Raw genomic sequence first — 12025 nt, 5'->3', positions numbered from 1 at the left:
TCTCCTATTAGCAGTTTATGGTCTTTGGGTTGACAACCGCTTGAAAAAGGGTTCTGCACTCTGCTTCCAACCTCCTTCCCAGATTTATACCCTCTTGGTGTAAATTTGAGTTTACAACAAAGAGTAAGAAGCAATGATGGAAAGAAATATCCAAGAATGACAGCCTAACATGAAGAGAGGAAACTTTAATATAAAACCTATAGTCTGCAAAGAAAAACGAATCAGACTTAGATGGTATATATTTGTATTCTGACAGGCCCACCTCTTAACCATTTCATTCACTTGAATGTAGTGTGAACAAGTGAAAAGGATTCCCTGGTGGCTCAGATGATAACGAATCTGCCTGCAATGCAGGAGACCTGGGTTTGATCCCTGGATCGGGAAGATCCCCTGGAGAAGGGAATGGCAATCCACTCTAGTATTCTTGCCTGGACAATTATCCATGAGGTTGCAAAGAGCCAGACACAACTGAGCAACCCAGCAAGCAAACATGAACAAAGAAACCAAAAAAACAAAAAACCCTAGGGAACATTCTCAGCTAAGAAAATATTGTCTAGCTCACAGTTTAGCAAAGCATGTACATCTTGATAATAAATATCTAAATAGTGAATACTCACTTCCTTAAAACTATACCACAAAGCTGAATTTTCTGATTAGGTATATATGAAAAACTCATTAACAAAACCACAAATTAACATAGATAAGTTCCATTAGAGATAAAATTTCAATAATCAAACTAAAAAAATTATCTACACACTTATCAGTTTTTCCCCCACTTATCAATTTTATAACATTTTACAAATATAGTCAAGAAAACAAATACACCTATAAGAACAGTTAATTAGACTATACTCCCATATTTTGTCACTACACCCCACAAGGGGAAAAACAGGCATTTCCAATTAATTTGAGAATACAGATACAAGAGTTATCATTTTACTCACTCCAGGGTATTGGCTGGCATGTGGTGTAAGATTCTTAAAGGCCCACTGAATGTTCTGGTGAGAAGCCAGTTGTCGTGTAAATGCAGGAGACTGCTCACAGCAGAGCCTCAGAATGCCATAGTAGGCAGGCAGCATCCCACGGTTAAAAAGCACCACATCCTGATCATCATGGTCAGCAAGGATGTAATTGAAGGCAATGTTCTTGGTTACCACTGGGTTCTGAACAATAAGGCGGATATTCTCTGGACAGTCAGCACACACATTGTACCAAAACGAAAGCAAAGCCTGTTTATTGTGATTTGTAGCTATTGCTGGCTCAGAAAGTTTAGGCTGGAAAAGGTTCCACAAATCCATGAAATATGTGGAAAACATCAGCTTCTCAGTTTTGGAAATTAAACAGTAAGTCATAAAGCTAAAATAGGGCACTAGCTTTGTAGTGCCATGAACAGCAGCATCAACATAAAGTTTGGCTCTTGAGAGCAAACCAAGGAGCACGTTGTAGACCTGATGTAGGACTACTGTTGTGTCTGGACTGAGTGGAAGGTCACGGGTTGGGATGTGCAAAGACCTTGTTGACCGGAACATCTGGCGGAATGAATTGCTTGGTATAAGGGACACCAGAAGATAAGCTGCAGCTATAAAATGTAAAACAAAACTGTCAGATGTTTATAAGATATGAAATAGACTGAAGAGCAGTCATTAAACACAAAGCCACTCTTCCCTGTAAAAATCAAAATGAATAAAAATTAAAGAGACATGAACATCTCTTTTAATATCTTTCTGCTCTACCACTCGTACCAGAGAAAGATCCCAAGGAATGACAAAAACAGACGCCTTCCATTCTGTCACTATTATTTTTAAGTGGTGACAACAATTGCAGTAACTACTAGAAAGTTTTAAACCTCTTCTGTTCAGCTTTCCCAAGATACAGAATTTTCCCATTTGTTTTTATCATTTTATTTCTTCTCAGGGAGTAACATGGTTTAACAGGAAGAACACAGCATTTGGGGCCAGAAGACCTACGCTGTCTGACAGGGTCAAATATTTAATTTAAGGCCTTAGTTTTCTTCCTCCTTATCAATTATTACAAAATAATATTATTTTGTAGATAATGGTAAACTTACATTATAAAAATAGAATGAGATTTATCTAAAAGAATTTTGTAGTATAAATTATATATACATATGCCAATTAGAGAACACCAACTTTGGAAAATCTTTAGAAGTCTTCTAGGCTAACCCTGCGTGCAAAGAAAGAATCCCTACCTTCAACATATATCTGAAAAATGTTGTTAAGCCTATGGTATAATTCTGAGAGGATGACTCATTAGTTGAGTCCATCTGTAAAAGGAGTTAGTATGAGCTAGGTACTTTACAAATATTATCTCATTTAATCTGCACAATCATTCTCGACGTAAGTGATGATACATTGGAAAATTTGAATCTTGGAGAAGCAAAGATCAAGATCACACAGATAAAAAGAGGGGGACCCAGATTTTGACCTTGAGAAACGATGATGATGATGACAATGATAATGGTAACAAAAACAAGAACTGCTAAAATTTATCAAATTCTTAAATTTAACAACACAGCTTTATGTACTTGGTATTACTTTTATTATCTCCACTTTTACTCAGACTTAAAATATTAAGACAACCCCATTTTACACAGTTATGGCAGAAATGGAATTCAAACACTGATTGTCAGACTCATGAGTTAATCTTGTTACCAATATTCAATACAGAGCCTTCTCAAGGCATCTAATGGCTTAGCACAGCCCTTTGCAATACACCTACTAATTCTGTCTCCCACTATTCTACCTATAATTTGATAACTTCATTTGTACTGCCAAAGCAAATGATGTTAGGGTTTCTAAATTAACTGTAAACTCTTTTACAGATTTACTTCAAATTAGACTTTACTTTTTGCGCAACACTCCATTTTCTATATATTTATCAACTAACTATACACTGCTCTGGTTAGTCTGTTTCAGTTAGGCTCAATTTGGTATGTGTTTCAAATATAAAAACTTGGCATGTAGGTGTCATCTTGAATAATTTTGTATAAAACTGCAATTGAGAAAAAAATTTTTGATTAAAGGAATTATTCAGTTTAAGTTAAATACTTTTAACCCAATATTTTATTATGAAAAAAATCCCAAATACCCTGAAAGGTTGAAAACACTCTACCAAATAATGGCCCATGGACCCACCACATAAAGTCTATAATTAACATTTTGTTTTGCTTTATCAGATACTTAACCATCTACTTAGTTCTATAAAAGTTCCGTGCTTTTAAATAAAAAGGTAAGTTCTGCTAGGGAGAAGAACACAACTTTTAAATTATATCTATCTTTGAGAACAAACATGAAGGTCAATGTGAAAGAAAAGACCATCTTTCTAAAAACTGCCTTGCTAGAATATAATTTAAGAATTCCCAGTTCTAGAGAACTTAGAATAAAACTTCCATTTCTACAAGGTAACTCAACTATTCTAGGCCATCTATCATGTCACCATTTTTCTTTTCTCTAAACATTTTAAACAGTTATTCTTTACAATTTTGTAGGATTTAAAAGTATTTCTCTGTAGCTTTTCTTCTACACGTTACCCTAATTCTTACTGAGTTATATTACTCTATTTAAATATTTGGCTCCTATGTTCAAACATTCAAAAGCATGCTTTCATATTTCTACAGTCTTCATTATTTTAATTTTTAAATGATGCATAACTATTTCCTATCTAAACATCTAGTTTTAATTTTTCACAATTATAACTAATGCTATTGGACATTCATATATTGGATGACTTACTTATACTAGAATCCCTGAAATGGTATTACGGAGTTGAAAAAAAGGGAAAAAAAAAAAAATTTAAGGATCTTGGTACATACTGCTAAACTGCATTTTATAAGGATAATATTAACTTACAAAGTCACTGCAATGTATGAGATGCTTTCTTCAGCACCATTATGTATGTTAGGTGTACCAGCTAGCTAAAAAGCTTTCCTTCCCTTTTTTTTGGGGGGGCGGGGGGCGGAAGGAGGAAAGGTGGTTCAACATAGGTTTTTAACTGTCTTATGGTCCGGAGTCAGGACATAAATACCAACCAGCATATGTGTCCGCTCTTACAAATATCCCATTACTGTGGTGTTGCCTAAACTGATAAGAAGAAAAGCCTACGAGCAGAGCACCACTGCCAATCCATGTGTACCCATGACTGACACATGTTCTCCCACTTCTACTGTGACATTATTACTACAGTACACTTGTAGTGTACCAACACTGACACATTACTTTTAACTCAGTTCCACACTTTAGATTTTAATAGTTTTGTCGTAATGTTCTTCTGCTTCCAGGATCTCATTTAGGATACACCAGATTCAGATGTCATGTCTCTTTAACCTCCTCTTGACTGTGACACTTTGTCGGACTTTCTTTTGAAGACCATAGTAGTTTTGAGTAGTGGTCCAGTATTTTTGTAGAATGTCCCTCAAATGAGTTTATGTGATGTAGAGTAGACTAAGGTTATAGGATTTGGGGAGGAAGACCACATAATGAAGTGCCCCTTGTATCACATTATACCAAGGGCACATGCTATCAGTATGACTTATTAGTGACACTTTTAACATTAATTACCTGCCAGAGTTAATGTTTGTCAAGTTTTTTGACTTTAAAAGTTATTTTCTCTATCTGTAATACTCTGTTCTTTGAAAGCAAGACACTAAAGCTGATACTCAAAGGGTATGAAATTACACTCCACCTTTGGAGGGGAAAGATATACAAAAATGATTTGGAATTCTTGTGTATGGGGGATGCGCCTCCTCATTTATTTGTTTATTCAATCATTCATTTGTATTAGCATGGACTCATGGACATTTATACTTTGGATTATGATTCAGTGCTATGTTAACTGTTTTTCGACCCAATGTGTTCCAGGTTTGGAGACTGGGAGATCATCAGGTTGATTCTATGTCCCTTCAACATATCCTTATCATTGTTTCTGGAGCATTTCATTACTTTCTGGTTCTACAAGATGCTCCAGGCTCATCTTGTTTATTCCCTGCCCCAGTCCTATAATCAGCCATTTCTCCCAGGAACTGTGATTCATTTTACTAGAAATGTTATTCAAAAACATGGATCTGGGTATTCGATGTGCTTGCTGCTTTCAGAGTGTCACTCATTGTTTGCGCTCTCAATAGAAAACTAGGAAATACAATTTTAATGACTAAATTGAATGATTAAAGAATTTTTAAGAATGAACCACTTTGATTTTTATTTAATACTATCAAAAGAAAACACTGTGTGTATTTATGAGCAGTTTCCTATTCTGTGAAATATCTATTTTTGCTATTTGTCCATCTGTCTTCCAAGATCTTTGCTTATTCCCTTCTGGCCTGGATACAATAAAGATAGTCATCATTTAACTCCCATAACTTTAGAGAATATTTTCTCTCAGCCTGTACTGTTTTTATTGCTACTTTTACCCTTAGCCTTCTCAAGTTATTTTTAAGACAAGATCTCTTCACTAATGCTGATCATGCTTTTGTGACTCTACCAAAAAAGGAAACAAAAATGATGGTGGTGGTGATGTCACCCAAGAAAGAGTTTCCTATACTTAAAAAAAAAAAAAAATTACAGATATTTGTAAAATACTGTCATAGGTTTTCAAATACTAATAAAACTTTGGCCTTTAAAACAGTATTTCAAAAATAAACAAGAGTATCTCTAAGAGTCTTTTTGCATTATATACAATGAGCATACTATAATCACCTTAAAAACAAAACTTGGAACAACAAACGGTTTGTTAAATTCTGAATATTTGACTTACAAGTCCTGACTCTAGGATAATTGTGAGCCAAAAGAAACCGCTCAACCCAGTTTTCCATATTCTGTAGAACCCAGCTGTGCGCCAGTTTGTTTCGGGGTGTCTGCACTGCCAACCAATCCAGACACTGAGAAGGATTGTATTCAATCACCTACAAGTAAAATGACAAGAACAGAATGTAAGTCTAAGTGCGTGAGCAGTTACTCTTTCAAACTGACTTTTGGTATATACATTAGACACTTGAAAGCTAAAACAGTTTCCTGAAAACTAGAACCTGAAAGAAGTTTCACACCCATGTTTTTTTCTCCCATTTTTAAAGCAATTTATTTTTATTAACAGGAATATGTTCAAAAAGTTTTTCTCAATAGTTTACAAAATCAAATTATATTAACCAAGGATTCTAGCAAAGGACCAATAAGAGAAACCCAATGACTTTTAGGTCTTAAGTTTACAAACTTATTTAAAACTGTTTTCAGGGCTTTCTTGGTGGTACAGTGGACGGGAATCCGCCTGATAGTGCAGATGACACAGGTTCAATCCCTGGTCCAGGAAGATCACACATGCCACAGAGCAATTAAGCCTTTGCAGCACAACTACTGACACTTTGTGCTCTAGAGCCTGGGAGCTGCAACTGCTGAGCTCACATGCTGCAACTACCGAAGTCCAGATGTTCTAGAGTCTATGCTCAGCAACAAGAGAAGCCACCGCAGTGAGAAGCCCTCACATCACAACTAGAGAGTAGCCCCTGCTTGCCACAACTAGAGAAAAGCCTGTGCAGCAACAAGAACCCAGCATAGATAAAAACAAATGAACAAAATTAAAATTTTTTAAAGTATACATTAAAGTGCTTTAATTCCTTGAAGTTTCCATCTTTACTTTTCTTATTGTTTGACCAATCTGCTACTATAATTGAGAATGAAAACTAGCTCAGTATACTGCTGGAAAGATTTTCTTCATGGAAATCTAGAGGTTGGAAAATTAGGGATTGCAGGACAAATTCTGTGGTTTGCTTGTTTTTGAGTTTGTATTGGAACATAGCCATGCCCACTCATTTATATTTTGTCTATGGCTGATTTTATGGTAAAACAGCAGTTGAGTGGTTGACAGAGACCATATGGCCCACAAAACCTAAAATATTTACTATCTGGCCTATCAAGAGAAAAAGTCCACCAAGCCCCTAGACCAGCGAGAGGGCATTTCCAACACTCAGTAAGAAATTCTGTAACCTCAGCAGTAATTCTAGAAGAAAGGTAGTGTTTGGTGCTTTCTCTGTATTTTCTATCAACTACTGAAAGCAGCTAGTTTTTATTTCTAGGGCTTCTACCACTTCATGGAATCTTTGAGAGCAGGGGAATGGGAATGAGAACCTCATATGGACTAAAGGTTGTTTATGATTCTACAAGAAAGTCTTTAAACATCTGAGACACTAACTAGCCAGAAACTCTTCTTCCTTTAGATCTTCTGACTAAAAGCCATCTTTTCTTCTCTTGACCTGTGACTTACTAAAACCATTTTGAGTTACCCAAGCAAGAAGAAACTAGTACTTAAAATGGCAGCGATTGTATTAGAAAAATAAATACTAGAACATCTACAAGACTTACCTCCCATATCCTCTGCAGAATGTAAGATGCAAAGGGAGGCATTCCTGGAGGTCCACCGGCAAACTCCATTAGCATAGTCAACAATTTAAAGAAAGGATTGGCTGCCTATAAGACACATACATGACTGCGTATTTAGATCTGGTGAATCACTTACTTTTGCTAGAAAACAAATATAACTCTTCTACAGATCACATTTAAATCTGCTGTATTAGGTTAGAGAGATTAGTACTCATACATATGAACCTGAACTATCATAAATCAGCAGGATGAGCTCAGGATACAGTGTCAATTGTGCAGCAGCCACATGTAACAGAAAATATAGTTTTCTGGATGTCAATTTAGGGGGAAAAAAAACTCTAGTTAATGAGACAGCCATGTTTATAGAAAAGTTTAGATTAAAAGTTTCCTGTAGCAACTTTTGCTTGCTGAGGTAGAATTCATATTAATATTTGAAATGTATTCTCAAAATAGCTATAACATTTTCATTTTTAAAAAGATACATATTTATCCACCTAAGCAGAATTTTAGTTAGTTCACTTTCTTCCAAGGTACAATATGACATATGCTTCAAACCAAACAACTTTAAAGCTTAGTACCTAGGTGACACACTGATATGTTCAAATTATATGTTAATTTAACTGGGAAAATGACATTTGTGATAAGACATGAAGAGGTAATTCAATTTATTCAAGTTTTAAAATAGGTTACTATATAATGGGGGAAGCCTTGACAAACTTTTCCTCAAGAACAGTTAGAAAGGTTCATCTGAAAGCATGGTCAGTGCTCACAGTAATTTGAAAAACATGAATTAACAAATGTCTACATACCTCAGGAGTCAATTTTGCTATTGATGTGAAAAGCATAGATACAATCTAAAACAAAAAAAAAGTGGGGGGAGGAGAATTTCAGAATATTCTTCCAAAAATTACCAAAAAACTTTTGACTGTTTCTCAGTACTTACATGTTCTGCAAGTCGATTATTGTATCGACAAAGGCTGAAAATCAGATTACAAGTTTGTCTTATATTGATGCCATCACGAATATGTTGAAACAAGAAGGGAAATCCCTGTCAAAAGCAAAAGTTGTTCATTTAAGAATTGTTTTGTTATTTTTGGGATTATCAAGTGGTCTAAATATTAAGAAGGTATTACCTTTCCTCCTGTTAATGCCGCCATGTCAGTCTGTGACAGTGTCAAATGCCTGAAAGAAAACATTAGTGGAAATAAGTTTTTCTTTCCTCTATACTAATTTAGAGCCATTTGAGTCATGATACATAACAACATTGTTGATTCAGTTACAAGTATACCAAGACACCATCATAAAATGATTTTTGAACTTTCTGTTAGACTTGTTCATTAGACACCTTTTGGACAATTTTTTAAAATTCCAAGATTTATATATAGAAGTCCAAAGCTACTTTATTTCCGTTTAATTAACTCAATATGTTCATGCACTAAGATGGATTTAATTTAGAGAGCTTTTCTGACACGAGGACCTTTAAAACAAAGCAAACTTTGAAGAAATAAAGAATTTCACTTTCAAGTTTAAAATTACTGCATATTTCTTCAACTTAGTAAATAAAATTTCAAACACATGCAAAAATAGTGTAAGCATCCCAACAGTCAAATTACCAACTCATGGTCAGTGTTGTTTCATTTGTACCTAGTACTTAATCAATTTGAACTATTCTGAAACAACTCAGATATTGTATCACTGAGCCCATAAATCAATATATATCTCAAACATAAACTTCAGAAATGTAACACTACCATTATTCACACCTAAATTAAAATTCCTTATTATCATACAAGATCCAGTCAATGTACAATTTCCTCAAGTTTCTTAAAAAAAAAAAAAGTTATAATCTGTTTGAATCAGGATCCAAATAAAGTCCTCTGTTGCCATTGGTTGAAATGTCTTTTAAATCTCTTTTAGACAACTGGTTTCCCCTCCGATTTTGTTTTTATCTTGCAATTTAATCTGCTGAAGAGTAGGTGGTTTGTCGTGTAGAATTTCCCACATTTCCATCTTGCTGATTATATCCTCACTGTGTTGTTTTAACATATTCCTCTGTCCCCATATTTCCTGTAAACTGGTAGTTAAACCCAGAAACTTGATCAGATCTAGTTTTGACTTTTTAATTAAGAATACCTTGTAAGCGGTGGTATGAACTTTCATCACAAGGCACAATGAAAAGTTGTCCCTCTTTTTCTAATGTTTTCAGCCCACAATGATCAATTTCTAGATCCATTATTTCATTTGGGATACAAAATACTAGTATCCCAATTCCAGCACTACTTGCTCATTTATTAGCTCAAATACCTCTATGACGACGAGCGTGTCTCATTTACAATCTGGTTGCCATGAAGTATAATTCTTGCAGGTAAGATAAACACTTGATACTGTTCCTTTATTAATATGCTTTCAAAATTATCATTTGGTTTCTTAATATACTCCGAAGGTTGCCAATGATTTTTAAAATTTTGTTTTTAGGTATCATTATGAACTCATGGATGTAAACATCCATGACATGTTTTAGTCCACTTGCAGTTACTTCTTGTTATTATTGATGTTCAAGTTGTCCAGTCTGTGACCAAAGATACCTCAAGTTGACTCTTGAGACGTTTTAACATGACCCCAGCAGTCTTTGATAGCCTCCCTGCTTTTCAAAATGACAAAATGTTCAAGGCTTCCCATTCATTTCTTGCCCAAAACCTGGAACTGGCCATTTTCCTAAGGGACCTTCATTTTTTTCAGTGGTAAATAATATCTAGATGCCAGTGGCACTCATTGATTTTGGGTTGGACAGAGTTTCTAGACATTTTCAGAAAATGGGAGATACATAATACATTTTTTGTTTGCTTAAGACAAAATATACCATGAACTTTACTGATACTGCCAAATTCAAATTTAGTGTTGAAGAAGTCAAATAAACATTCTACAATTTTATATTGATATTTCTCCTCTTTTCTTTTTCTGAAAATCTTGGTTTCTAATGATGTTAACAATTATCTATTTACTTTATTCGATAACATAGTTTCAGAACAATAATTCTAGTTATATTAATACTAACAATATAATTAGCAAAACACTTTTAAGATAATTTTACAATTTTTCTTTGTCTTTCAGGTACATACCACTAAAAATTACAGTTAAATCAATGTGTTCTAAAGTCACTTTAATTAATTCTTCTCCAGTGTTTATGTCACCAACTCAATATACAGTTAGTTTCATTTATTTCAGTCTGCTTTTGATTTTTAGGGACTGCATTTTATTAAGTTTGTAATCATATAAAACATTCACATGATTCCAAAAATAAATCTAAAAAACAAAACAATGTACTACATTCAAAGAAGTCAAACTTCCATTCCTGTCCCCTCCAGTCTGTTTTCTCCTCCCCACAACCACTGGAAACTTGTTTTTAAAGTGTATTTTTAAAAACTTAGTCTTCAATTAAAAAAAAAAAAAAAAACCCTCAATTCTTGTCATTTGCAGTACTTATGTTCTATACGGAGATGCAAACACTGAATTAGTGAACACCAAATCACTGCTTATAGGGAAAACACACAGTTTGTTCCTGTGAACATCAGGGTCATAACATTTTCATTGATAAATCAATATGTTACCTTGTGTCATATGTGTGCTTCTGTTTCAAGACACCTGATTTAATGTTGACCATTAGCACATTCTTGAACTTTGGAACAAACTAGATAGCACTTGGCACTATGTTTGGGACCATTTTTAAACAGCCAAATGACCAAATAAAGAGCATAAATGTGAAAAATGTGGCACATACTGCAAAAAAGTTTGTTTACAATATGAGAACTGAAACAAGAAGGCATAGTGTCACGACATCTGACCTCAGCTGGGGAAGTGTGTTGTCACATCAACTCCAAATTTTTGGTACATTCTGTAATCCACAAATGAATATAAAAGCTTCACAAGTATTGATTTGAGGATTACAAATAAATTTTAGTTAAGTAGGCAAATTTGCAAATTGGAGATCCATGTATAATGAGGCTTGGTTGTGCATGCACACACGCACAAACAAATGCACACGCGCACACAGAAACGAACGTGCACGCACGCGCGTGCGCACGCACACACACACACTTTCACTCATTTTGTCTCTCTCAGCCTCCCCTGTCTTAAAAAGTATCATACTGTAGGGGATTTTTTGGCAGTCCAATGGTTAGGACTCGGGGATCCTGCAAGCCAAACCATGCGGCCCCCAAAAAAAAAAAAAAGAAAATAGTATTCTATAGATACTTTTGTCCACCTTCATTTTTTTCACCTTAGTAATATCTATCCTGAAGATCTCTTCATGGTAATATACAGATTCCATATTCTTCTTTTTTCTGCAATGGAGTACTCTTATAGAGGGAATGCTGTTTCTTCAACTAGTCCCATCTTTGTGGACATTTTCAGTCTTTTGCTGTTTATAAACATTGCTTCAATAAATATACATCTTTCTGTATTTTGGGAACAGAATCCCAGAAGTGGGGTTGCTAGGTTAAAAGATGAATGCACATATAATTTTGCTAGATATTTTACTGTATATTTCTTCAATGTATATTTCTAACATGACTCAGAGGCAAAGTAAAAGTTTGGTACAAAGGACTGAAATACTTATGCTACAAGAGTTGATGAATCATGTT

General features: G+C 34.6%; 1 protein-coding gene across 7 annotated transcripts in view; it reads right to left on the bottom strand.

Moving 5' to 3' along the window:
• USP34 (ubiquitin specific peptidase 34) overlaps positions 1-12025 on the bottom strand; it is a 241112-nt gene that overhangs the window by 20820 nt on the left and 208267 nt on the right. For all 7 annotated transcript variants that reach the window (XR_011466043.1, XM_070379396.1, XM_070379401.1 and 4 more), the window contains 6 exons: positions 8519-8567; positions 8329-8433; positions 8195-8239; positions 7368-7472; positions 5770-5917; positions 945-1579 (listed from right to left, as the gene is read on the bottom strand). Coding sequence is in view for 6 of the 7 variants with exons in the window: in XM_070379396.1 (XP_070235497.1) it covers positions 945-1579; positions 5770-5917; positions 7368-7472; positions 8195-8239; positions 8329-8433; positions 8519-8567 (1087 nt within the window). In the remaining variant the exon portion in view is untranslated. The remainder of the gene's footprint in view (positions 1-944; positions 1580-5769; positions 5918-7367; positions 7473-8194; positions 8240-8328; positions 8434-8518; positions 8568-12025) is intronic.

Source organism: Bos mutus, chromosome 11 (assembly GCF_027580195.1).
Source record: "Bos mutus isolate GX-2022 chromosome 11, NWIPB_WYAK_1.1, whole genome shotgun sequence".
In the NCBI taxonomy this organism is placed as follows: Eukaryota; Metazoa; Chordata; class Mammalia; order Artiodactyla; family Bovidae; genus Bos; species Bos mutus.
This window is presented reverse-complemented; position numbering and strand designations above follow the sequence as displayed.